This window comes from Podarcis raffonei, chromosome 5 (genome assembly GCF_027172205.1).
Source record: "Podarcis raffonei isolate rPodRaf1 chromosome 5, rPodRaf1.pri, whole genome shotgun sequence".
Lineage (NCBI taxonomy): Eukaryota > Metazoa > Chordata > Lepidosauria > Squamata > Lacertidae > Podarcis > Podarcis raffonei.
Genome location: NC_070606.1, coordinates 75,949,758 through 75,976,684, shown reverse-complemented (window position 1 = coordinate 75,976,684; position 26,927 = coordinate 75,949,758). Strand labels below are relative to the sequence as shown.

At 43.3% G+C, this 26,927-nt stretch overlaps 1 protein-coding gene across 4 annotated transcripts; it reads left to right on the top strand.

Moving 5' to 3' along the window:
- The first annotated feature begins 135 nt into the window (after window positions 1-135).
- Window positions 136-21,696, top strand: LOC128414628 (phospholipid scramblase 1-like). Of its 4 annotated transcripts, XM_053390199.1 has the most exons (10): window positions 226-447; window positions 6,039-6,071; window positions 8,099-8,209; window positions 9,645-9,763; window positions 10,405-10,447; window positions 11,729-11,955; window positions 12,867-13,028; window positions 15,604-15,765; window positions 18,855-18,941; window positions 20,463-20,573. In XM_053390199.1, the coding sequence occupies exons 2-9, from the start codon at window positions 6,059-6,061 to the stop codon at window positions 18,900-18,902; spliced, it is 885 nt and encodes a 294-aa protein (XP_053246174.1). In that variant the 5' UTR covers window positions 226-447; window positions 6,039-6,058; the 3' UTR covers window positions 18,903-18,941; window positions 20,463-20,573. The 4 variants fall into 4 exon arrangements, with proteins under 4 accessions (XP_053246173.1, XP_053246175.1, XP_053246172.1 ...); XM_053390198.1 differs by lacking the exons at window positions 226-447; window positions 18,855-18,941 and adding an exon at window positions 136-194 and having other exon boundaries at window positions 20,463-21,696; XM_053390197.1 differs by lacking the exon at window positions 18,855-18,941 and having other exon boundaries at window positions 225-447; window positions 20,463-21,696.
- Window positions 21,697-26,927: the final 5,231 nt, after the last annotated feature.

Genomic DNA, 26,927 nt, shown 5'->3' with positions numbered 1-26,927 from the left:
GGCTGCGTCCAGCTCCGCCTTCCGTTCACTCTTTGTTTTGACTCTCACTCTCCCCTCCCTCTGCCGGCTCCATTTTCTCTCCTTCCCAGCCCCTCCTTCGTCCCCCTGTGCTGCATTGCAAGGGCGGGTCTCGTCTGTGGCTTTTCTGAGCCTGCGGCGCGTGGAGAAGCAACGAATAGAGACCCACCGGCAAGGTATTGGCTTTCACCTCGGGGTAGAAAGCAAATATGGGCACCGGAGGACAGAGCGAGTGAAGACTGTTGCAAAGCAACCCCTAAGGGGGTGTTTACTTCGAATTAGTAGCTGCCTAGTGAGTTTGTTTCGAGTTTGCAACCTTCCAGACTAGGCGCGTTAAAAAGAGGTCTCCGCCCGGGGCCCCGGTTAGGCGGCGCGGGGAGCGGGGCATCAACCTGTCTTTCCTTCGACGCCCCGTTAAGTAAGTTACAGGTAGGTAGCCGTGTTGGTCTGCCGTGGTCAAAACAAAATAAAAAAATTCCTTCCGTTAGCATCTTAGAGACCAACTAAGTTTGCTATTGATATGAGCTTTCGTGTGCATCTGAAGAAGTGTGCATGCACACGAAAGCTCATACCAATAACAAACTTAGTTGGTCTCTAAGTTGGTGCTACTGAAAGGAATTTTTTTATTTTGCCGTTAAGTAAGGGCAGGCTGAGGGGAATTAAACAGGAACCGCGAAATCAGGTTTCCATAGATGGCATTGCCCAACACCATCGGTGAAACTTCCCCTTTAGTACAGTGGTACCCTGCGTTAAGAACTTAATTCATTCTGGAGGTCCGTTCTTAACCTGAAACTGTTCTTAACCTGAGGTACCATTTTAGCTAACGGGGCCTCCCGCTGCCGCCGTGCGATTTCTGTTCTCATCAGTGGCGTAGCGTGGGGGGTGCAGGGGGGGCCGGCCGCACCGGGCGCAACATCTGGGGTTAGGGCAAATCCACGGGTTAGGGGGCGCAAATCCACGGGTTAGGGGGCGCAAATTACTTGCCTTGCCCCGGGTGCTGACAACCCACGCTACGCCACTGGTTCTCATCTTGAAGCAAAGTTCTTCACCCGAGGTACTGTTTCTGGGTTAGTGGAGTCTGTAGCCTGAAGCGTCTGTAACCCGAAGCATCTGTAACCCGAGGTACCACTGTATTGTATATCCATGCCAAGAAAAGCGAAACTGTTGAATTTTAGATGTTGATTCCTGCATTGCAGGGGGTTGGACTAGATGACCCGCTGGGTCCCAACTCCACGATTCTGTGCTTATCCAGCCTTCCTAGATATCAATCTTGGCTGTCTACAACAAGATGCCAAGTGGCGAATTCTGAATTATAACGCTGTGGTGGTGGTAGTGATGTTTTTGTTTTTTTTTAAATCATACACATTTAATTAGAATGTTAAACCTTTACTAACTAATGTGAATTGGTGGATTACATAATCACAAACCACAGTCATTTAACCCTTGACCCTCCTGATGTTGTTGGACTACAACTCCCATCAGCCTCACCTGCTTGGCTAATCATGATAGGAGTTGGATGTCAACAACCCCTTTCAGAGTCAAAGTTTCCAGACCCTGGAGTCCAGTTCCTGTTTTTCCATGGCATGCTGACAAGAGCAGCTCCTAAGTGGGAATCCAAGAATGCATCCAGATAATTGTTATTTCTGAATGGGATTCGATCCAGTTAGGGATTCCATTTGGGAGGGGCTGTTGCTCAGTTGCAGAACATCTGCACTGCATGCAGAAGGTCTCAGGTTCAATCTCCAGCATATCGAGGTATGGCTGGGAGAGAACCCTGCCTGAAACCTTGGAGAGCCATCAGCAGTCAGTGTAGACTAAGGTAAAGGTAAAGGGACCCCTGACCATTAGGTCCAGTCGTGACCGACTCTGGGGTTGCAGTGCTCATCTCGCTTCATTGGCCGAGGGAGCCGGCGTACAGCTTCCGGGTCATGTGGCCAGCATGACTAAGTCGCTTCTGGCGAACCAGAGCAGTGCATGAAACGCCGTTTACCTTCCCGCCGGAGCAGTGCCTATTTATCTACTTGCACTTTGACATGCTTTCAAACTGCTAGGTTGGCAGGAGCAGGGACTGAGCAATGGGAGCTCACCCCGTCGCGGGGATTTGAACTGCCAACCTTCTGATCGGCAAGTCCTAGGCTCTGTGGTTTAACCCACAGTGCCACTAGTGGTGGTCAGACTCGGCCCTCCAGCTGTGTTGGGACTACAACTCCCATCACCCCTAGCTAACAGGACCAGTGGTCAGGGATGATGGGAAATGTAGTCCCAAAACAGCTGGAGGACCGACTTTGGCCACCACTGGTGTAGATAGTACTGTGCTATATAGACTGACTCATTTCAAAGCAGCTTCTATGTTCTTGTAGCCATGCTAGCAAATTAAGCTATGCAACCATTGCTGATTTGGAGCTCTTTTGTAAAAAAGCACAAACTCTCTTAAAAGAATGTTTCATTTTGTTTGTGGTAAGTGATGGGGAAGCACTCTGAAAGTGGTGGGGTAACATTTGCTCAATCAAACGTCATCTCCCATCCCATCCCCCCCATATTAAAATACAGTATAATTAACTGGTGTCTCTATGAAAACAAGTCAGGAAGAAAGCTCCATGAACAAGTTGCCTGGAAGCAATGCATCAACCTGGGGGAAGGCAGAGATTTCCTGAAACTATACCTATTGAAATTATACCCTGAAACTATACCCCTTTGATTCTCCCTGTGCTGCGATCAGATAAAGGCACTGGAAGTTGTAAGGAGGAGAGGCTGTTTAACGTTTTCATTCCCAGCTCTTTGCTCCAAAAGCCCCAGCTATTGCTTTTCTCCCAGGCAGTGTACGCATGGCAATTTGAAGTGGATTTGATACATCCCATGTCTACATGGGGTTTTGGCGTGTGTGCCAGCAATGTGACATTGTCCTCATCCAAATGTCAGCCTGCACTTTCCCCCACATTGAATCAAGATTTGCCCAATGCATGGTTAATGCATTAAGGGAGGAAAAAATGTATGTTACCCAGCTGTGGACATACTGGAGCGCATTGTGTGCCACTACCCCAACCCCCCTGTGTGGGCGATGACATTTCTCAGGGTGCCATCTGTTACCACACCCTCTGCTCTGCTTCCATTGGTGAGGTGCTCCTTAGTGGACTGCTGGTGGGTCTAGGTGCAGCACACACACATGGTTTTGTTTTGTTTTGTATGCAGTTTTGTGGAAGTTGGTATATTGGAAAACTTGTATATCAACCTTTTTTAAAAAAACTTGCAAAAAATCAAATGTTCCCAGCCATTTTGTAATCATTTTTTAAGGCATGTGTGCCCATGCTCAGAATGAAACAAGCGGGGTGGATGGGACAGGAGGAAATATATACTGCCTGAAAAGCACTGCTGACTGGGGGTGAATGGCAGGTGGTCTATATTGCCCAACCTTGTAAGATTCCATCTTACAAAGTTGCAAAACCAGGTTGCCCGGTGTACTTCTGCACCACACCCATGCCATAGACTTTACCATCCTTGGCTGTGTGGGATTTCCAGCTGCGTCTTGTTTAAGCAGCATTTTTTTGTTGTTGTTTTTTTCTGGCTGCAAATTGTCCAAGCTGGGTGGGATTTTTTTTGCCCACTCCATACTGTATTCAGGGGATGTTGTGATTTAGGGGTGGAAATCACAGGTTGATTTGGTTGCATGCTTTATTTGGGTCACATTATCGGCGGGAAGGTGTGGGAAAGGTTATGGTTAGATAAGGGAACAGACAGTGTTAGAAACTCAAATATTTAAGCTAGGCATCAAATGGCTCCATAAACCAAGGTTGCAGGTTGAACAGTGGGAACACCCTTAGGCTCCTTTGAAGGTGACAGGTGTTTCTGGAGGCCAGCCAGTATAGGTTGTGGGGCCCTTAGCTTGGATCTGGAACATTCTTGAGCCTCACCTGCACACCTGCCTGGAATTGTGGGGCCCTGGGAGGGTGTGGGGCCCAAGGCCTCCCTACTTACTATAAGGCCTAGGCTTTGTCATGCCACTTGAAATGGGGAAGGTTGAGCTTGCTCAAAGTTTTGGTTAATCATAAAATGTGGCCCTATTTCAACCCATCACTTGTGCCTCACCTCTTTATTTCTGCGTCTGGTCACAATAGCAGATAAATATGGTTGGAAAACAAGGTGTGTAGATATTTGCATGCCCATTGCTCACAGCCAGGCATAGGCAAACCCAGCCCTCCAGATGTTTGAGGACTACAAATCCCATCATCCCTGACCACTGGTCCTGTTAGCTAGGGATGATGGGAGTTGTAGTCCCAAAATATCTGGAGGGCCGAGTTTGCCTATGCCTGGCTCACACAGAAATATTGGATCTCAATGACTTGTTTGTGAGAGAATGCTCCTGCCTGGAGGCACCCTCAGTGCCAGGTGAATTCCAAAATCATGGCACCACCACTGAAGAGGGCCTCACTTCAGTCCTCACCCACGTAACTTTTGAAGGCAAAGGGATGTGAAGAAGGTAGCTCCATAACTGCACAGGCCCGTGTGGAAAATGGTGGCCCTTACGTTAATCTGGCTCATTGTTCTGCCAGCAAACCGCATCTTATTAAACAGAAGCTGCAGTGTCTATTGATGAGGAGAACATTTGCCCAGAGACTAGGTCCCAATCTGTAATTATAATTGTCACCACCCTGTCCAGGTCAAGAACAGCGGTGATGGCATTGTTAGGTAGCTCTGCCCCACCACACATGCCACTGCTGATATAGGACAAATGCTATCAGTTGAGTGATGGGATTCACCCGATGAACCCCATCAGAGGAAGACCTTCATAAGGGCTTCCACTTGTGCCATGCAGCTTCTCCCATCTCCTTCCCCCATGCACCTCCCCCCAAATTGGCTCAGGGGAACCCACAGAATAGCACCCAGGGAGAGGGGAAGGAGGTCATTCCACCTGGCAAGCTGATGGAACATTTGCTAATAACATGCCATAGAATTCCAACCATGGGAATCTACCCTCAATATACCCTGCCAACCCACCCATCTTTCCACACCACCAATTCTAGCAAATGATCCTTCAACACAAACAAGTAAGGAAATTCATGTCTCAAGGATCGTTTTTTTCTCATTTTAACTCTTTTACCCCCTGAGGAATTGAATTGTGTTTCCATTGGCTGTTGGACTGAATAACTCATTTCAGACTATACAGAGTGGTGATAAGTGAACTAGTTTATTATCAGAACCCTACATGCTACACTAGCTGGGTTCTGTAGCACAAGTTTCCTGCAGGATTTCCCTAGGGCAGGCATAGGGAACTTGTAGTTCCAAACCCCATCCGCTGCAGCCAAGATTGTCAGTAGACAATTAGAGTTGGAGTCCAACAATATCCAGAGGCCACAGATTCTTCATTCCTGCTCCAGACATCTTGAGTATGTGTTAGAATAACCCTTCCGAGTGGCCTATTGCATAAAAGAACTTTAACATTGCAAACAGTGGTTGCACAGAAGAAATTTCTGTTGTGCTGTAGGATTTCCAAAACATTTTCTAACTCCCCCTCATTTTGAGAAATACTGTGTGTGCATTGGTAAGATTAGAAAGCCCCTGATGTATTGTGACTTCAACTGAGAGATTATATTCATGCTCTTGAAGGAATTGCATAGTTGATAACATTGCAGAGGGGGATGGGGAATGGCAGTGCAAATACAACTGAACAAACCTTGGAACAGGTGGGGGGGGGGGTTTCTGTGGAAATCTATGATTTGGAACCAAGAAACCTGGAACCAAAATGGAATTCTGTCTGCAGTTTTGTACAGTGCAGTCCAGTACATATATATTCAGAGAAGCAAGTTCAATGGGACTTACCTCATAGTGAGTGTGTTTAGGACTGTAGCATCCATAGCTGTATATTTCATGTCTCCACAAGAGTGCCTTGAAAACAAACGTGGACTATGTTATCTTTTCATAACAGCTGGTCAGATGTAACATTTGTTTCTGTCAATCACCCCAAAGAGCAAACTGAAGTGGGGAGAAATGATCATACTGTAAAATAAATATATTATTTTTTTCAGACAGGATTGTATGCAAAATCATGGAAATGCCATGTGAGTAAAACAACAAAAAGCAGTTTGTGTGTGTGACTTATTTGCTTTTGAGCTTGGAATATGCACATTCCTTGGTTTTGCTTGCATGAATGCCTCTCTGCTTCTGCTTCTGCTCTTATTTCCAGTCTGATGTAGGAAGGTGCTCAAGTTTCCAATTTAAGAGCCAGACTTAAAATAATGCTACAGAAGCAGGAATCTCTTCTGTTAGGTAGAGTTGGGAGAGAAATTTGATTCAGGTTACATTTGAAGGCAAAGTTACATAATTCTCACTTCCTGAAATAACATACAAAACCAAAATACAGCAGACGTTTGAAATTCACACTTATCTGAATTTTGCAATGCAATTCTCCAGCCGAGTAATGTGTAAAATATGTATATTAACTAGAGTAAAGTGTGGGTTTAAATATGTATATTTAAGGGCAAAAACCACACAAAAATGCATTATATTAGGAAAATAGGAGGCTACAGCTGATTGAAAATGCTGCAGATAGGCTGTTGGTGGGACAGTCTATGTATTGGCAGCATATAAATCTGGTGCTGAAAAGTCTGCACTGACTGATGAACCTGGTGGTGGTAATAATAATAATAATAATAATATTTAATAATCCGCCCATCTGCCTGCGTTTCCCCAGCCACTGGGCGGCTTCCAACAAAAGATTAAAAATACATTAAAACATCAGTCATTAAAAACTTCCCTGCCTTCGGATGTCTTCTAAAAGTCAGATAGTTGTTTATTTCTTTGACATCTGATGGGAGGGTGTTCCACAGGGTGGGCGCCACTACCAATAAGGCCCTCGGCCTGGTTCCCTGTAACTTCACTTCTCACAGTGGGGGAACTGCCAGAAGGCTCTCAGAACTGGCCCTCAGTGTCCAGGCTGAACAATGGGTGTGGAGATGTTCTTTTCGGTATACTGGGCCAAGCCTGTTTAGGGCTTTAAAGGTCAGCACCAACACTTTGAATTGTGCTCAGAAACGTACTGGAAGCCAGTGTAGATCTTTATTTGTGGTCTTGGTGGCTGCTCCCATTCACCAGTCTAGCTGCCGCATTCTGGATTAGTTGTAGTTTCTGGGTCACCTTCAAAGGTAGCCCCACATAGAGGGCATTGCAGTAGTCCAAGCGGGAGATAACTAGAGCATGCACCACTCTGGCAAGACAGTCTGTGGGCAGGTAGGGTCTCAGTCTTTGTACCAGATGGAGCTGATAAACAGCTGCCCTGGACACAGAATTGACCTCCGCCTCCATGGACAGCTGTGAGTCCAGAATGACTCCCAGGCTGCGCACCTGGTCCTTCAGAGGCACAGTTACCCCATTCAGGATCAGGGAGTCCTCCACACCTGCCTGCCTCCTGTCCCCCAAGAACAGTACTTCTGTCTTGTCAGGATTCAACCTCAATCCGTTAGCTGCCATCCATCCTCTAACTGCCTCCAGGCACCCAATGGCATTGAGGTCAAAGGAAATGAAACTCAGAAGTTGCAGATTGACAACTTTTGGTGTTTTGCATCCCTCTTGACCTCACAGCCTACTTTTTCTCTCTCTACAACCAGCTGACTTCCAAATTAAAATGGCAATGTGTTTATTAATATTTTAAAGAAATAATTTTATAAAATGTTTATAAACATTTATAAATGTTTTTAGAAATGGTAAACCTAACACATTTTTATATAAATATTGCAACAAACTAGCATTTCTGAAAAGGCTAAAATAGGCGTGTAAGGATCCTCAGCGATTGGCAATTGAATTTTGATCCATAATCTTTTGTCCTCACCTCTCTCATGTATTTATTTATTTTATTTTTATTTATGAAATTTGTATTCCTCCACAGATCTCAGGGCACTTCACATAAAAAAAAGACACAATACAAAACACAAAATGCATAATTAAAACAAAAACAAACCAATAACCCACCCCCCAAAAGCATTAACAGGCTTCAAGATGTTTCACATGCACAGTGTGTAGGTATGGATAATGGAGATGCAGGGAACAAGTGTAACGCATCATACACCTGACTGTCTTTCTCTTCTTCCAGCAAAGGAATCTGAGCCTACCCCACCACCTCCACAATATCCAGGCCCAGGATATCCACCTGGCCAAGCCCAATATGGATATCCTCCAAATGCACCTGGACCTGCAGTCCCAGGTAAGCAGTTGGGTCTATGCAGGATTTCTTAGTTTGCTTACAAAATGATGTTTAGATAGGTGAAATATTCAGAATGTAGCTGTATGACTGTTCATTTAAATCTTCATTTATTACATTTATATCCTGTCTTTCCTCCAAGATGCACCTCCTGTCCATATTCCCGCCCCCCCCCCCCCCAAATAAAACCAACAAGTTAGGCTAAGCTTACTGGCTTCCTGGGGATTTAAAAGTCTGTTTGCTATACTTAGTCACGACGCAGTTGCTGTTATCTGTTCAGAATTTTGTAGTACGATGTTAAGGCACACAGCATAAAACTTGAGTTGTTGCATCACCATATCGCACAGTAAGCCAAAAACCATGGTTTACTGTGTGAGAGTGAAATCACACCCACTGTGGATGATGGAAATGTCACCGCTGGGAGAAACAGACCATGAACCTTGGTTTAGTGCCGTGTCCAAGGCGGGGATTGTGGTTTGTTTTCCAACTAACAAAGCACAACTCATAGCCAAAGTTTGTTCTTGACTTGCACATGATAGCTTGCTTCCTCCCAACGTGAGCAGGAAGAAGTGGGCGGCAAAGAAACAGGTGAGATTTTGCTTGAAGTTAAATTATGTTTTGAACTGGAATTCAGGTGAATTGAAACTGGAGAGCGCATTGTCCCCATATCCCTTACAGGCCTCCAACACATCTATCAACAATGAGGTGGTGGAAATCGTTTGTATAAAGTAGTGTACAGTGTTTTGATTTTTCATTTTACACCCCTGTGTGTATGGTGAATACTCTGTGCGCCCTCTAGTGGATTTTTCAGCCATTGATGACAAGTTTGTGAAACCTTGCATTTGTGAAAAACTTGCATTTGAAATGCATTTTCTTTCCTGTAACACAGCCGACTTAAAAAAGAAAAAGAAAAAAGAAAGTCTTGCAATCTTGACTGAGATTATTGCAGAATTTAATTGGAACATGATGAAGAATTAACACTGAATTTATTTTCAGTAGTTATAAATCACATTTGTGAAATTATCCAAAATGATTTGCCACAGTGGAAGGAATCCATGATCAAATATAATACAGCAAGGCTGTAGTTCGGAGGTATAGAGTGTATGGAAACTGAAAGTGACCCTTCCACCTTATTGAATGCCCTTATGGGCTCTTCCTGATGGGTGAAAGTGAAGGTTTGTTGTTGAAACATACAGTACAACCACGAACCCTTCTGAAGCTGCTCAGTTTGCTTTCAGTTGTTTCTGATTTGCAGTGCAACCCTAGCCATGTCGACTTGGAACCAAGTCCTATTGAATTCAGTGGATCTTCCTCCCAGGTAAATGGGAGTTAGGATTGCAGCTTTAGGGTCTTCAAGAATTCTAGAGGTTAAAATAATGTTTTAATTAGGTTTTGATCTTTCAAAACACTCCTGGATAACTTTCTTCAAATTTCCTAGGTCTGCCAGCAACTTATAGTGCTGTCCCGGTTCAGTATCAGCCTAATGCGCCTGTGATTTGGATGCCGCCACCTCCTGCAATTCCAAAATGCCCTCCAGGATTGGAATATTTAAGCCAGGTATCTCCCTCCATTTATCCCTATGTCTCATCATTTACCAAGCACAGCAGTCTCCACAAATATGGTCACCACAGTTGCCACGGTGAACCCTGCCTTGATCCTGGCAATCATAATTGGGAAGCCATGCACAAGAACCAGCTGTGGTTTTTCCTTCTTTTCTTTTCTTTTCTTTTCTTTTCTTTTAACCACCCAAACTTTCAAAATCACATTCTCTTGATTTGAGTAGATGGATAGTTGCCTACCATCTCCCTACCCCACTCCCCGCAGACACCCACCATGGCAATAAAAATAAAATAAATGATAAAAAGAATAATTAGCTGTTTTCTGCCCTTTCATACCATTCAAAAGGAGCTGCATTGCTTTGCCTTCCTCATTGAGGAGGAGCTGGCTAATGCAGAAGTTTGGCTTCACCCCTGGAGGCACACTCCATTGTCTCTCGAGACAGATGAATATCAACAGTGGATATAAGCACCTCTAAGCAAACGTGCAGAAAACGAAAATGGCGGCAGTGTAAATGACCATAAATATTACTAAAAATGTACAACGTTACATTAAAATAATTGCACCTATATAATCGTTTTGTAATGCATTTCTGTTTTAACATGTATGCTCTTGTCTTTTGCCTTTTATCTTTGCAACAGCTTGATCACCTATCAATTCAACAGCAGATTGAGCTCATGGAAAGTATGATCTTGCTATCTTACTTAAACTCTAATTGAGCATTGAGAGTGACTTTCAAATTGATGGCTGTGCTTTTTTAAAATCCAGAATGTTCTCATGGGTGGCAGATTAATATATATCTATTACTAAAGCTATGCATTAGCCACCTTTCCCTATACTAGAGGTGGTGTGTGATAAACAACAACTCAGAATAAAACAAATTGGAAAAAACAGCAAAAATGGGGTGGGGTGAAACAGCACGCTTGTAAAAGCAAATTAGCCAGCTGACCCAAAGATCAATAATAATAATAAATAGTAGTAGTAAAAAAAAATGTGTTGTGCAAAAATGACTAAGAATCTAAGTGAGAGCATTCTTTTCCTTTTCTTCCCTTATTTGTACAAACTGATTTTCACATCCTGAAACATGACTGCATGTAATGTTAATGACATGATGAGCAATCACAGTGTACCTTAAAAAATATTAAGGACCAGGTTGTTACCTAGACATGAGTGGAGTGGGGGCATCATCCTTTCTCTAGGCCCATTTCATTTGAAATCATGCCCCACCCTGCAGCAGCTAACATTAGGGGGGAAAGTTCTCACTGACACCAAGAGGAACTTTCTTCCAGTGCTAATTACTGTCCATGAAGGTGGTAGATTTGGTGGAAACAGCAGCTGGAGAAGCAGGTTTAAACATCTCCGCCTGCTGAAATCTTTAACCATCCCCTCTGAACCTAGTATATTAACATTTACAAATAGATGTTGCTAATCATGTCCTTAACGTCACCGGTAGTGAGGCCCGGCAGCCTCACTGTGCTGCTTGCTCAACTGGTTCAGCGTTTGGACAGAGAATAAGGCAGCGTAACGCCTACATGTTGTCTTATTTTACTAGACAGGCAAGAAGCTGAATATTCTTCTAAGGCGTGGGTAGGCAAACTAAGGCCCGGGGGCCAGATCCGGCCCAATCACCTTCTAAATCTGGCCCACGGATGGTCCGGGAATCAGCATGTTTTTACATGAGTAGAATGTGTCCTTTTATTTAAAATGCGTCTCTGAGTTATTTGTTGGGCATAGGAACTCGTTCATTTTCCCCCAAAAAATATGTGTATAGTCCGCCCCCCCCCCCAGGGTCTGAGGGACAGTGGACTGGCCCCCTGCTGAAAAAGTTTGCTGACCCCTGTTCTAAGGCTTTAGTACTGTAGATCTGAGGCTAAAGTTGATAGCTCCAAGTTTTGTTCATAATGTTCGTTACAAGCATTTGGATCAACTACGTAAGCACTCAAACTGATCTTGCTTCCTTTTCAGTGATAAGTGGCCTTGAAACTTGCAACAGATATGAAGTCAAAAACTCTGTGGGGCAGATGGTGTATTTTGCAGCTGAGGAAAATGACGACTACACCCTGAATTGTTATGGGGCAATACGCCCCTTCACCATTAAGTTCTATGACAGTGCAAGCCAGCCAATCATGCAACTGACAAGAGATTTCCAGTGTTCCATTTGCTGCTGCCCTTGTATTTGCTGCTTGCAAGAGGTAAACTTGCACCTTTCCTAGGAGATATCTTCTGATTTTCTTCCTCAAATTAGTCTTTCCAACTTTCAAGATGATACTCTTTAGGGATAAAGGTAAAGGGACCCCTGACCATTAGGTTCAGTCGTGACCGACTCTGGGGTTGCGGCGCTCATCTCACTTTATTGGCCGAGGGAGCTGGTGTACAGCTTCTGGGTCATGTGGCCAGCATGACTAAGCCGCTTCTGGCGAACCAGAGCAGCGCACGGAAACTCCGTTTACCTTCCCGCCAGAGCGGTACCTATTTATCTACTTGCACTTTGACGTGCTTTTGAACTGCTAGGTTGGCAGGAGCAGGGACCGAGCAATGGGAGCTTACCCTGTCACGGGGATTCGAACTGCTGACCTTCTGATCAGCAAGTCCTAGGCTTTGTGGTTTAACCCACAGCGCCACCCGCGTCTTTAGGGATACCTACTTATTAATTCTCAAGATTTCTTTGTGGCTCTTTTCAGGTAGCTCCCATCATTTCAGTTCCTATTTTTAATTGCAGAGATTCAATTCATTAGAATTATGAAACTTTCCATTATAGTAGGGACAGGGACCTTTCTTTTTCTGAAGCCACAGTGACAATTTTAAGTGAATCTCTCTCTACTATTAGCAAGTGTGTGTGTGTGTTTATTTTAGACCTCTTCAGTCTTAGGTCTCTGCAAATACCCATTTATGCCAGCATGTACCTTCACATCTCTTTCCTCAAGAAAATACATACCATGTATGTGAGGACACACTATACCTTTGGTTAACCTATTTCCCCCATGTATTTTCATCCTGGGCATACTCCAGCTTGTATTATAAACCTGGAAATTCTTATTTGTGTATTTCTGCACTAGACAAAAGTGCAAGGTCCTGTTCTTACTTTGCTGTTTTTCCTTTGAAGCTTGAAGTTCAGGCCCCACTAGGCACAGTCATTGGTTATGTTAAACAGAAGTGGCATCCCTTTCTCCCGAAATTTGTTCTCCAAAACGAGGCCAGAGAAAGCGTACTTAAAATGACTGGGCCATGTGTGCCATGCCGCTGTTGGCAGGATATTCATTTCGAGGTAAGTCAATCCTTAAAAAGCTAAATTCCTAGGTTCCCCTGCCAGATCATTGTTATTGAGGTATATTGTATCAGAACACTAATTGCATTCATTATTGGGGCATTGAATTTACTCATAGGAGCAGGTGTTAGCGTCTCAGGGCTAGGGGCGTTGGATAATTCTGTCCAAAGCGTTTTATTCAAGGTCAGGAATGGAAATCATAAAAGCAAATATGATGGGCATTTGCTGTCTGCAAACGTTGTGCACACAGCAGATATTTCCTATTTGTTTTTGCTATTTCCCTTCCATTGAAATGCATTGAAATGCTGATCACATAATTAATTAATTATGTTAATTTTGCTCACCGTGGGATAGCAAGACAAACTGTGTAGGTTTTAGTGGAAGCCAAACTGTATTGGAATGGGGAAAACGCTGATAGTGACATACACAGTACGGTGCAGAATTGGCTCCTTCCTTGCATCCCCATACTCTGCTTTGTTCCAGTCTGGCAAGTGTGTTGTGTTGGGGGGACCTTGCATCAGGTCCTGCACCAGGCCTGGGTTGTGGCAGAGCTGTGGATGGAAGGAACATGTGATTTTGGGGGCAATCATAAAGCAAGAACAATAAATGCTATAGCCACTTAGAAGCATCAGACTGCTGAACCCCTGCAAGCACAACATAAGGTTGAGCAAAAACCTGTACACAGGAACATAGGAAGCTGTCTTATATTGAGTGGGAACATGGGTCCATTTAGCTTAAGTAATGTCTGGACTGACTCTCCAGGGTTTCAGGCAGACTCTTCCAGCAGCAGCAACAGCAACAATTTTTTTGTACCCTGCCCATCTGACTGGGTTGCCCCAGCCACACTGGGTGGCTTCCAACAGAATATAAAAATACAATGAAACACCAGATATTACAAGCTTTCTGAGTGCCACTACCAAGAAGGTCCTCTGCCTGGTTCCCTGTAGCTTCAGTTCTCGCAATAAGGGAACCGCCAAAAGGCTCTCGGAGCTGGATCTCTGTCCTGGCTGAATGATGGGAGTAGAGATGCTCCTTCAGGTATACAAGGCCAAGTACATTAGGGCTTTAAATCTCAGCACCAACACTTTGAATAGTGCTCAGAAACATACTGGGAACCAGTGAAGATCCTTTAGGACCGGTGTTAAATGGTCCCGGCAACTGCTCCCAGTCACCAGTCTAGCTGCCGCATTCTGGATTAGTTGTAGTTTCTGAGTCCCCTTCAAAGGTAGCCCCATGTAGAGTGCATTGCAGTAGTCCAAAAAAAGAGTTAACCAGAGTATGTACCACCTCAGTGAGACAGTGCTCAGGCAGGCAGGGTCTCAGCTTACGTGCCAGTGAAGCTGGTAGACAGACGGCTTGGACACAGAATTGACGTGTGATCCCAAGGCTGCACACCTGGTTCTTTAGTGGGACAGTTACCCCATTCAGGACCAGGGAGTCTCCACACCTGCTCACCCCCTGTCACCCAGAAACAATACTTCTGCTTTGTTGAGATTCAGCCTCAATCCGCTGACCTACCTGGAAATGCTGGGGAGTGAATCTGCAAAGCAAGAGCTCTTCCACTAAGCTACAGGCTTACGCCTGTGATATGCTGGCAGAGAAACTGAAAGGGGACAGATGGGGGTGGGATTAATCCTAAGAATGGGAAGCTAATGTGAAGTATGCCAACTTAAATTAAGCCAGCGTAAGGTACACCGGTTCCAAACTCCATTTGGGAGCAGGGTTACTGCTGGCTAAACCAACCTAATCGTGGCAGAGGGAAAACAATCCTTTAACAAAGGTTTGGAGTTATACCATTTTTTGCTGGCTTAACTTATGCCGAATTTACCAGGTCATGTGACTTGAGCTGAATAGGCTTAGGATCCAGCCCGAGGTTCCCCCCGCCCCGGTCTCACCCCTGGAATTCCCTGCTTTCAAGGCTTATGCCACCTTTAGATCTGCCATGCTCAGCTCAAGCTGGCTAGGGGTGTTCCAGCTGAGGGAGTTTCACCAGTGTAGATCAGCTTGAACCAGGAACCTCATGGCTCAGGCAGAGATCCGCTGGACCCTTTTAAATGACTATAGCATTTATTGTTATTAAGATGTGTAATTTTTAATTGATGTTGAAGTTGATGTATATTTATTGATAGGTTATGTCTGATGATGAACTCTCTATACTTAGGGCCATTTCATAATTTTAATCATTAGTACTGTGCCTTATTTTTGTGCTTTATGTTATACTGTGTGCTTACCCATATTTCTCGCTCTATAAGACCACAAGACGCACCTAGTTTTTGGAGGATGAAAACAAGAAAAAAAATATTCTGAATCTCAGAAGCCAGAACAGCAAGAGGGATCTCTGCGCAGTGAAAGCAGCAATCCCCTCTTGCTGTTCTGGCTTCTGGGATAGTTGCGCAGCCTGCATTCGCTCCATAAGATGCACACACATTTCCCCTTACTTTTTAGGAGGGGAAAAGTGAGTCTTATAGAGCAAAAAATACGGTATTTTATTGAATGCACTGTATAAATGTAGTTAAATGAAAACAAAAAACACCTTGCAAATAAAATATTTTTTTCTGTTCATATTAAAAACCAGGTGAAGACACTGGATGGGAACTCTACAGTCGGGACAATCAATAGGAAGTGGACAGGCATGGCAAGAGAGGCTGCCACAGATGCAAGCAACTTTGATGTCCAGTTCCCCATGGACCTTGATATCAAAATGAAAGCAATCACCATGGGGGCCTGCATGCTCCTGGTAAGCCTTATACTGTACCTCAGACTCTACAGTATGATATTAAGGTCCACTGCACTGGAGCAGTGGTTCAAGGGAACTGGCATAAGGACCTTTATTTTAATGTTACACCGCTCTTCCTCACAATTGGATGCCCAGGGCCCATGTGCAACAGAATTAAACTGTCATCATAAAGGAAATAGTTTACTAAATTCCTGATACCAAACAAGAATCCAATTTGTTTGGTGTTAGGAGTATAGTAAAGTATTTCCTTTACACTGATGGTTTAATTCATTTAAAATGAAGAAGCTACCATCTAAGACTGCAGCCCCACTCAACCTTATAAGCAAACTTATAATGGAGAAGAGGGCTATTGATGGTTATTAGCCATGGTGGCTATTCTGCCGTTGGAGGCAGCAATGATTCTGAATACCAGTTGCTGAAAACCATGGGAGGGAAGAGTGCTTTTGTGCTTGAATCTTGATCGTGGGTTTCTCACAGGCATCTGGCTGGCCGCTGTGAGAACAGGATGCTGGACTAGATGGGTCATTGGCCTGATCCAGCAGTCTCTTCTTACAAACAGTACTGTACTTCACAGCAGAGAAGATAAGGAGATAATATTGGATGGATGGAGAATGCAGCATAAGTGGGCAAAGTAGACAGTGTGCTGAAGAAGAAGTATGTGCTGGTCCCGTGGGCTAACCGTGAGGCGAGATCTGAGTCCAGTCCGAGGTCGAGGTTGCAGTATGGAAGCAGTCCATCAAAGCTGAAGCTGGGTCCAAGGCAGGGAGTCGGGTGAGGTCAGGAGATTCAGCAGGACAGGGTTCAGGCAGGAACTGGCTACCAACAATGTTGCTCCCGCAACTTGGGACTGGGGCTGGCTGGCTTTTATCTGCCCCGAGGCATAGGGCGGCCCCAGTCCACAGGTGACTCGCCTCTCCTGGCCTGGAGGCGAGCACTCCTCCTGCGGGAACTTAGTTCCCTCCGCCTCTCTGCCCTGAGCCTGCAGCTCAGGAGAGGCTGGAGGGTTACCAGACCCAGAGACTACCTCTGACGGGGCTGAGAGTGGAGCACCTGCAGGCAATGTGTCCTCCATCACCTCAGGGGCCAGAGCAGACTCAGCTGGTGGCTGCACCTGAGGATCCAGCACAGGTGAGGACCCTTCAGGCTCAGGCCCCAGCCCCGGCTCAGCTGGTTCTGGAGGCGGGGTCTCCTGTGCAGGCTGGGATCCCTCAGGTTCAGCCTCCGGGTCCAAATCCCAGGCCATCACAAAGTAGTTGAGAAAATGGATAATATAGACATTCCATTTCCGCTTGGATGTTGCTGAGACAGTGGGCCTATACATCTACAACCTCTTCATTTTCATCAGATGATTTCAACAATATCAAGTTTTTCATTCTTCTTACCTTTGAGGCCAGGCCATATTTTCTTTAGCCAGCAACAATTCTTCAAGTGTACAGTGATACCTCGGGTTACAGATGCTTCAGGTTACACACGCTTCAGGTTACAGACTCCACTAACCCAGAAATAGTACCTTGGGTTAAGAACTTTGTTTCAGGATGAGAACAGAAATTGCGTGGCGGCAGCAATGGGAGGCCCCATTAGCTAAAGTGGCACCTCAGGTTAAGAACAGTTTCAGGTTAAGAACCAACCTCCAGAACGAAGTAAGTTCTTAGCCCGAGGTACCACTGTATACTAAAAAATGAAATCTTAAGGAGAAAGTGACAAGGGCATTTATGAAGGGCAGGCAGGCAGACTATTATTGCAAAGTTTCGTGATTCTCAAGGGTAGAGAATCACCCACCATTATTTCTCCCAGCTACAGTGGTTTCAACTCCTGAAATTTCTGTCCAGAACATTTTCTTCTCCAACAATACAAATGGCAGAAAGGATTCTTTCAGTCATCAAAATTCAGTTGCTTTGGATGATTTGCTCTGACAAGTAAAAGAAAGCTTCTTTGCTCTAGAATTCTTTGCAATCCATACTTATTCATAAATGCGTTTCTTGGATCTCCATACCTGCCAATTCCTTGGCTATTATACCAAGGGCATGAACTAAATGGTAATCTATTTCTGACAGAAGACAGAGAGGCTGGTACTAATAGGATAATGATGTGAGGAAGAAGGTGGCTTCTTGCAAGCAAGCTTCATGTGGAAGGAATTGCAGCTCAGTCGTAGCAGCAAAATTCATTGCTTATTCTGAGGTAGCTTAAGCTGTACACGAGGTCACATTGCCAGCTGCTATTACTGGAAGATAACTGGTCAAAACATGCATTGAATCCAGAGCTGTAGATATATGTGGAAAGAAAGCAGAGTAGCATTACTATGATTGTTTTATTTATTTGTTCCTTAATACAGTTCCAGGCAATGCTAAAATATAGAGTTAAAAACATACCAATTACCAAGACACTTCACAAAGCAGCAACAGCAACTTTGAAAACTCCAGCTGTATATTTTAGTTTAGTTTTTTACTTACTCCTAAAGAATTTATAAACTGCTTCTTATTATAAAAACCTCTATGGGTTATGCTAACCCATCAGAATTCAACAAATGCCTAAGGTAAGTAGTAACCTGGCGTTGAAAATATGTTGAGGCCACTCTCGCTGTGCAGAGCCTTCCATAGCTGGAAAAGAGGCCTTGGGGGGATGAATGTAGGGTCCAGGTAGCTTCGTGCTGGGAGAGATGCTGTTTTCATGTATTTGGGCCTCAAGCCATATAGGGCTTTCTAGGTCAATACTTTGAACTGGGCTCAGCCACTGCAGCTGTGGCAGAACCATAGTTATGTTGCTAGATTACTGTATTCTTTTTGCGTGATTAATGGATTTTATAACTGTGTTGAGAGCTTAAGAGCAGCCCACCCATCAGGTCCCATGCTGTCCCGACTGAGCTACTCCTGACTTAGCAGTGAAGAAGCATCCACACCCGAAGTACGAACTTCCAAGCATGGAAACATTTCCTCAACCCTCAAACAATAAATTGCTTACAGCCTCATGGAGTTGCATTCAAGATACGAAGGAACCAGACCTAGGGACATGTGCTGTTGTAAAATATAAAATAAATTATGGATTTGATTCCAGAGTTCATGTAATTGATAGTTCTTTTTTCTACTACTTAGGATTTCATGTTTTTCGAACGTACGGGAAAAAGAAACCGTGATGACTGATACATCATCGTGCTGGGGTGCACCATGGGATACATCGACGTTAGTTCAGGCCAATTTTGCAATGAGTGTGAATATCCAAAATTGTGTTCTCCCATAACTTTACTAAAACAAGTTACAAATCCAACTTGTAAAAGGGATTTTAGTTTTTAAATTTGTTTTCCCTTTAAAGTAGTAGTAGTAATAATATTTTAAAAAATTATTTATACCCCGCCCATCTGGCGGGGTTTCCCCAGCCACTCTGGTCAGCTCCCAACAGAATATTAAAAACATGATAAATCATCAAACATTAAAAACTTCCCTAAACAGGGCTGCCTTCAGATGTCTTCTAAAACTCAGATAGTTGCATATTTCCTTGACATCTGATGGGAGGGTGTTCTACAGGATGGGTGCCACTACCCAGAAGGCCCTCTGCCTGGTTCCGTGGCAACCTCATTTCTCGCAGTGAGGGAACCGCCAGAAGGCCCTTGGAGCTGAATGATGGGGGTGGAGATTTTATGACTGTGTTGAGAGCGTAAGAACAGCCTACTAATGACCCATCAAGTCCACAGTCCTGTTCTCACACTGGCCAACCCAGATGCCTGTGGGAAACCAGCAAGCAGGATTCAAGCCCTCTGCCACCCTGTGGTTTCCAGTAGCCATCGCAGCCGCATGATGTCACTCTGAGGCATTATTTCTGATGAGTACTGAACGGTCACTACTGTAACTGGAGTGCCAGAAAAGATGGGCAGTCATGCCTAGTGATGTGTGTTAACAAAATAATCCAGAATTTTAAAAAGAAAAGGACCCAATGCAAATTTGCACAGGATTATGTGCATTGTACAATTTTCAGTTTGCATTTGAATTTATTTATTTTTTGATGCTCGGCCTAGTATCATAGAATCATAGAACTGCAGAGTTGGAAGGGACCAAGAGGATTATCTAACATGCTGCAAAGCAGAGTCTTTTGCCCAAAGTGGTGCTTGAACCCACAATCTTGAGATGAAGAGTCTGATGCTGTACTCACTGACTTACCCCTGACTTAGCATTTTTGATATAAAAGGAACAGTGAAGAAGCATCCACCCCCAAAGTATGAACTTCCAAGCATGGAAACATTTCTTCAACCCTCAAATGATAAATTGCTTACGGCCTCATGGAGTTGCATTCAAGATACAAAGGAACCAGACCTAGGGACATGTGCTGCTACTGGATGCAAGTCCTTGAATTTAAAGCAAAATGAAAACAAGCTGGACATTTTGTTGCCTGTGCCCAAGTCTTGCACACACCTTCCACCACAGTGGGTTCAGTGAGCCATACTTTAGTGCAGAGATGGAAAAGGTGTGACTTTCCAGATGTTGTTGAACTAGAACGCCCACCATCCTCAAGCATGAGATCTGGCTGGGGGTCCTGGGAGTTGTAGCTCAGCACATCTAGAGGCTTACATGTTCCTTATTCTTGCTTGACATGTTTTCTCCAGTAGTTCTATTTAAATAATTTTGGGATAGTTGTTGTAAAATATAAAGTAAATTATGGATTTGAGTCCAGAGTTCATATAATTGATAGTTCTTTTTTCTACTACTTAGGATTTCATGTTTTTCGAACGTGCGGGAAACAGAAACCGTCAACGTCGTTCTGGGGTGCATCATGGAACACACCATGGTGCTGGGGTGCATCATGGGATACATCATCATGCAGGAATGCATCATGGGATGCATCATCATGGCGGGATGCGTCATGGGCTACATCATCGTTAGTTCAGGCCAATTTTGCAATGTGAAAATGGAAATTTGAGTGTGAATATCCAAAATTGTATTCTCCCATAAGTGTTTACTAAAACAAGTTACCAATCCAACTTGTAAAAGGGCTTCTACTTTTTATTTTTGTTTTGCATTTAAAATAGTAGTAGTAATAATACTTTTAAAAATCATTTATACCCTGCCAATCTGACTGGGTTGCCATAGTAGCTTATTTAGGTAATTTGCAACTACTGCTGTAATCTTCATACCCTATAAACTATAATACTCCTTCTAGGTAACTCAAAATATTGCCAAAAAAATTTGCACTGCTTTAAAATACTATTTTGATTCAGCTAATAAATCACTGTATAAATATAAGTATTAATTATAAATAATAGTTAAAGTACTGCACATCCTTTCCAGATCACCAACAGGCTTAGCAGCAAAGTGGCAGAAATCCAACCCTTTATTCACTGCTGCAGTCGAAAAGCCTAGGAAGTGACCAAATTACTGCTCTCCAAGTGCCTTTTAAGGATTGTATTCTATATGATGGTCCTAATGTCTGCCTTTTTTATATTTTATACTGCAAGTGTAACAAAAAGAAAGATGTTTGCTATGATTTTGTACTGCATTATTTCATGCTGTATTGTTGTGCTGTATTGTTTTGTTCAGTTGTGTATTTTTGGGAAGCCACATTGAGCATGTCAATGGTAACACAGCTACCTAACCTACCAAATAACTAAATAACATAATTGACAATGAAGCTGAGTAGTGCTATGACTGTACACTCAGTGTAGGACTGTGTGTGTAAAACTGGCTTAAAACACAACCAGCTTGTTCTTTTTCTCAATATGGATTAAACTGGCTCGAGGGGAAATGAATCAAGACACAGTATTTCCTAAGAAATGACAGGGCAAATACAGGATACATATGGATTGTATACACTACCAAAACACAGTGTGGGACTGTTTGAGAGTCCCCTTGAAACAGCTCTTCGGAATTATCTTTTTATGTTGGCTGTTTGAAAATTGTAATTTTTTAAATCTGAAAAACTAAATAAATTTTTGTTTTAAAAAAGAAACAGCTCCATGGTGCTCTTTGTCAAGGCTGCCTGCCTTTCTGCCTTCCCACCTCACACACCCCTCCCTGACAGCTCTGGATCACTCCAGGCAGCCCAACCAGGGGTGACCAGGGGCGGTTGTGACCCCACCCGGTAGAAGCTTGAATCTGCTTCAGTTTGTGATTCAGGCTTTGGCCAAATCTTGGGCATGGCCCTTCTAGTTTCCTGTTAAATTTGGTCCAATCATTTCAGTTTTGAAAGGTTTAGTGGCCCATCATCTTGATTCAGAATCGTGTCTGATGGTATCCAAAACCATCACCTCAGGGATCATCCTGCCAAATTGAGTGACCATAATATTGAAAGTTGTCCAATTCAGGGCAGTGACAGTTCACCAACTTGATTTGAAATGGCATTTGATGATTTCCAAACAGAGAGAAAAAGCCGCTTCTCTTGAGCAGTCATACCAACCATGGTGATGGTATCTATAGAAGTGTCCTAACTGGTGCAGTTTGGAATGTTTTGGTCCACTGTCTTGATTCAAAATGATGTCCAATGGTATCCAAACCAGCTCCTCCATCTCAGGAACTGTCATGCCAAGTTTTGTGCCAATAGGCATTCAAATGCATAGAAAACAGATGGACAAACGCCACTTTCCAACATATATAGCAGAAAATTATGAAGAAAGCATACCTCATGAGTAACTTTGTGTTTCCCTTATTTTGAAGGACATATTGTTTCTTTTTTGTGGAGGTGGGGAGGACTTAAGCACACTGAGGTTTAAAACAATGTCGGAAACACAGGAGATCTTTCTCTTATCTGCCAGGCAACAACAACACAGCTCAGTCTATTTCCCTGTTCATAAATCCAGGCTTTTGAAAATATTACAAGATTTTCAGCTCAGAATGTGTTATTTAATTCCTTCTGATTTAGATAAAACTATTACATAAAACATTCATAGTACGAGATTCCCAGATGGTTCGTTCTCTCTCTCTCTCTCTCTCTCTCTCTCTCTCTCTCTCTGTCTCTCTCTCTCTCTCTCAGTCAGCTGTGCCATTGCTATAAATTCTTGCTGCATATAGGCCAACATTATATACTTATTTAAACCTTAATATCTCTCTAAAGTACCTGAAAATAAACTTGACTGATTCCTGAAGTGTTTGCCAAAACCAAACAACCTAATACAACTACTGTAAATAAAGGTCCATTTGTTCAGACAGCTTAGAATGGGCTGACAGTAGCTGCTGTTTGTGAATTTGTAAATCATCTCCAATATGACAGAAGATAGTTTTAAACCCAATTAAAACATCCATACAGGTAGGATGTACACCAGACCTGCCTGCCTTGTGACCTATTAAAATATCATAGTCCTTCGATCATACATTGTGGCCTTAGTTACAGGTACCATAAAAGGTTTATGGTCTAAGAGGCAAATGCTTTGTATGTTTCAAGCAAACCTATTATTATTATTATTATTATTATTATTATTATTATTATTATTATTATTTTCATTCAATGTGCAGAGAAACTATCCATAGTATGCCTTTGCAGTGAGCCTTGCTCCTCGGCTAAACACAGTCTATGCCCATCTGTTAGATCAGGCATAGGCAAACTCGGCCCTCCAGATGTTTTGAGACTACACTTCCCATCATCCCTGACCACTGGTCCTGTTAGCTAGGGATGATGGGAGTTGAAGTCCCAAAACATCTGGAGGGCCGAGTTTGCCTATGCCTGTGGTAGAAGGTAGCATGGCTGTATTTAGATGCATCATAGCAAGCAAGCAAATTAGCTGCCTAATAACTCTTATGTCCTGGAGCTGTAAGTAGCTCTTTCCAAATTAAATATACAGTACTGGTAAGGAAGCATAATGAAGTGACAACAACAACACCCCCCCAAAAAAACCTTCAATACTATTGTAGAAAACTTAATTCAGACATGGATTCAAATATACTTAAAACTCAAATACTGTACTGCTTTACTATTCACAAAAGTGAACAACAGAGGGCAGTAACACCATAGTTTATTTCCATATGCATATACCTTTCCAGCTTCTTTGAACCACTGGCCTGTCCTTCCCCTCTCCTCACTGAGAGACTTACAGCATCTGTGCTCTTTAACAAACAGGCTGTATTTCTCAAATGGCATGATATGAAGAAGTGTTCTTCCCACTGGAGCAACAAAGTTAACATCTCTAGGTGCTGGAGCTCTTCAGAAACATTTAGAAACCTGTGCCCCAAACACTCGACTAAACAAATAAAATAGAATTCCACTTCCGTAGAGGAATTTTACAAATCAGATTGGCATAGTGGCAACAGTATCCTCTGTTTACCTTTAAGGTACATAAGAAAGCAGTGTGATAAAAAAAAATTCTTTAACAAATAGCAAACACTATGACAAAATCAATGACAAACCTAGACAGCATCTTAAAAAGCAGAGACATCACCTTGCCAACAAAGGTCCGTATAGTTAAAGCTATGGTTTTCCCAGTTGTGATGTATGGAAGTGAGAGCTGGACCATAAAGAAGGCTGATCGCCGAAGAATTGATGCTTTTGAATTATGGTGCTGGAGGAGACTCTTGAGAGTCCTATGGACTGCACGAAGATCAAACCGATCCATTCTGAAGGAAATCAGCCCTGAGTGCTCACTGGAAGGACAGATCCTGAAGCTGAGGCTCCAATACTTTGGCCACCTCATGAGAAGAGAAGACTCCCTGGAAAAGACCCTGATGTTGGGAAAGATGGAGGGCACAAGGAGAAGGGGACGACAGAGGACGAGATGGTTGGACAGTGTTCTCGAAGCTACCAGCATGAGTTTCACTAAACTGCGGGAGGCAGTGGAAGACAGGAAGGCCTGGCATGCTCTGGTCCATGGGGTCATGAAGAGTCGGACACGACTAAACAACTAAACAACAACAACGACAAAATAATTGCCAGCTTGCATCACAGCCACTGCGTATCACAATGATGTGATAAAGCCGAAGCTTAGGAAACAGTGTTGTTTACCAGTCAAAAGAGAAAAAATAAAAGGATTTACTGAAAGGATTTCAACACTTTTTTTACATAATGCTCACAGCAGCTTACAGAAATAGGCAGAACTTGAAAAAACCACAAACCCTTAGGCCAGGTTGTGGGTGAGGTTTCTATTAACCAGGGCCATCTCTCCACTCAACAACCCTGGCTGAGCTAAACTGCTGCTGGTTGCCACCAAAAGACTTATTCCAGCATCACTTGAATGGTGCTGACCAGAGCCAGATCTACACATTGTGCCATAGGGGGCAAACGCCTGCACTGCTGCTCCCCCATTTGTTTGTTTGTTTCTCTGTGTGTATTTCTATGCCTGGCAGAATCCCCAAAGATTTGCCTTAGAGGCTTCAGGCACCAGGCCTGTTGGCAAACCAACTCGCATTATAAAGATGTCTGCAAATGTGATGTGAAGGCTGGCAGCATTAAACCCACCATGTGGGGATCCCTATCAGCCCAAATGGGGCTTTCCAAAGGTGGGCAGTGCTGAGGCAGCCTGGGGGCCACTGAAACCTGAGCCCGCCCCACAGTCATGGTCAGCCAGTGTTGTGTCTAATCTTATATTTTTATTAACAAGTGTGAAGAGTGCTCTTGAATTTCACATAGGTTTCTTGCTGGCTACAGTGAGAACTAGACGAGATGGGTCATAGGTCTGATCCAGCAGGATACTTCACATGTTCTTATTTTTTGCTAAACCTCCAAAACATGAATAAAGGGGGGGGGGGAGAGAACAGCATCAAAGTCTCAGAAGGAGGAATATAGCCCACAAGTCATGGGGGAAGAGAATCCTTCCATTTCCAGCTCAGTTTTCCTAAAAATTCTCATCTATTTACTCTATTAATTTTAGTCTCAGCTGCTTTAATCGATTGACATATTCACTTTCTTCATATTTGCTATTTTAAGGATTAATTGATGTAGTTTGTGGTTCTCAGAGTGAGTTTTCCCTCCTTGTGGTGCTTGGTAATGTGCGGTCCAAAACCTCATTTTGAAATAAATAAATAAACCAACCAAACACAGAACTTGCTGGCTATAGGGTCACGTGTGGTCTAAATTTTCATAAGAGGGTATTAGGGCAGGGGAGAATGTTCACTGTTATTTCAGAAGCTGTCAGAGCTCTGTTAAGCTTTTGTGTGTTTTAGGTATATGGTTGTTGAAGCTGCAACCCTATATTCAGCTAATCTAAATCCCATTGGAGTAGGTCTCCGCAAATGACAAGGACCCATCAAACTGATGCCCACAATCCATGTTTCATGGTCCACAAGGTACTTGATCCTTGGTGGCTGTTGTTTCTTTAAAAACAACAACAAGAAGAAAACACAGGAGGAATTCAATTTCTAATGGGCTCCCATACAAAAATAGCTAGTAGGCTTTATGGGGTGGGGGTAAGTTGGGTGTCATTATTATTATTATTATTATTATTATTATTATTATTATTAATACCCAACCCATCTGGCTGGGTTTCCCTAGCCACTGGGCAGCTTCCAACAAAACATTAAAAATACATTAAAACACCAGTTATTAAAATCTTCCCTGAACAGGGCTGCCTTCAGATGTCTTCTAAACGTCAGATAGTTGTTTATTTCTTTGACATCTGAAGGGAGGGCATTCCACAGGGTGGATTCCACTACTGAGAAGGCCCTCTGCCTAGTTCCCTGTTGCTTCACTTCTCGCAGTGAGGGATCCACCAGAAGGCCCTTGTAGCTGGACTTCAGTGGGGCTGAACTATGGGGGTGGAGACGCTCCTTCAGGTATACTTGGCCGAGGCCGTTTAGGGCTTTAAAGGTCAGCACCAACACTTTGAATTGTGCTCAGAAATGTACTGGGAGCCAATGTAGGTCTTTTTAATCTGTCTTGTGTTGGAGACTGTACTAACTCCTGATTAGTCGTGTGGGTGGTTGTCTTCTCAGTGGTGATTCCTACCCAATGGAATTCTCTTTCAAAAGTTCTGTCTGTTCCAGTTTTAAAGAAGGTTTTAACTTATCTGTTTTACTTGTCCTTTAATCAGAATGTTTATTGTAAAGACTGCTGCTGCACATTTTTTAAAATGGTATTTAAAAATAGATTATGCTCAGCCTTGTTAAATCTTATTGATTGTTTCATATTTAAGTTACTGTTCTGCATTGTGGTTTCATACATGTCATACACCACTGTGATATCTTTTGGATGAAGGGCTTTAAAATATTTTAAACAAATAAACAAAATGAGATTGGATCAGCTTCATCCTGCAACCTTCC

Excerpts from the sequence above, each read along its gene's own strand:
- LOC128414628 (XM_053390198.1), top strand. Across the intron at positions 8,210-9,644 it reads ACCTGGACCTGCAGTCCCAG|GTCTGCCAGCAACTTATAGT; the intron begins GTAAGCAGTTGG and ends CAAATTTCCTAG. Across the intron at positions 11,956-12,866 it reads GTATTTGCTGCTTGCAAGAG|CTTGAAGTTCAGGCCCCACT; the intron begins GTAAACTTGCAC and ends TTTCCTTTGAAG.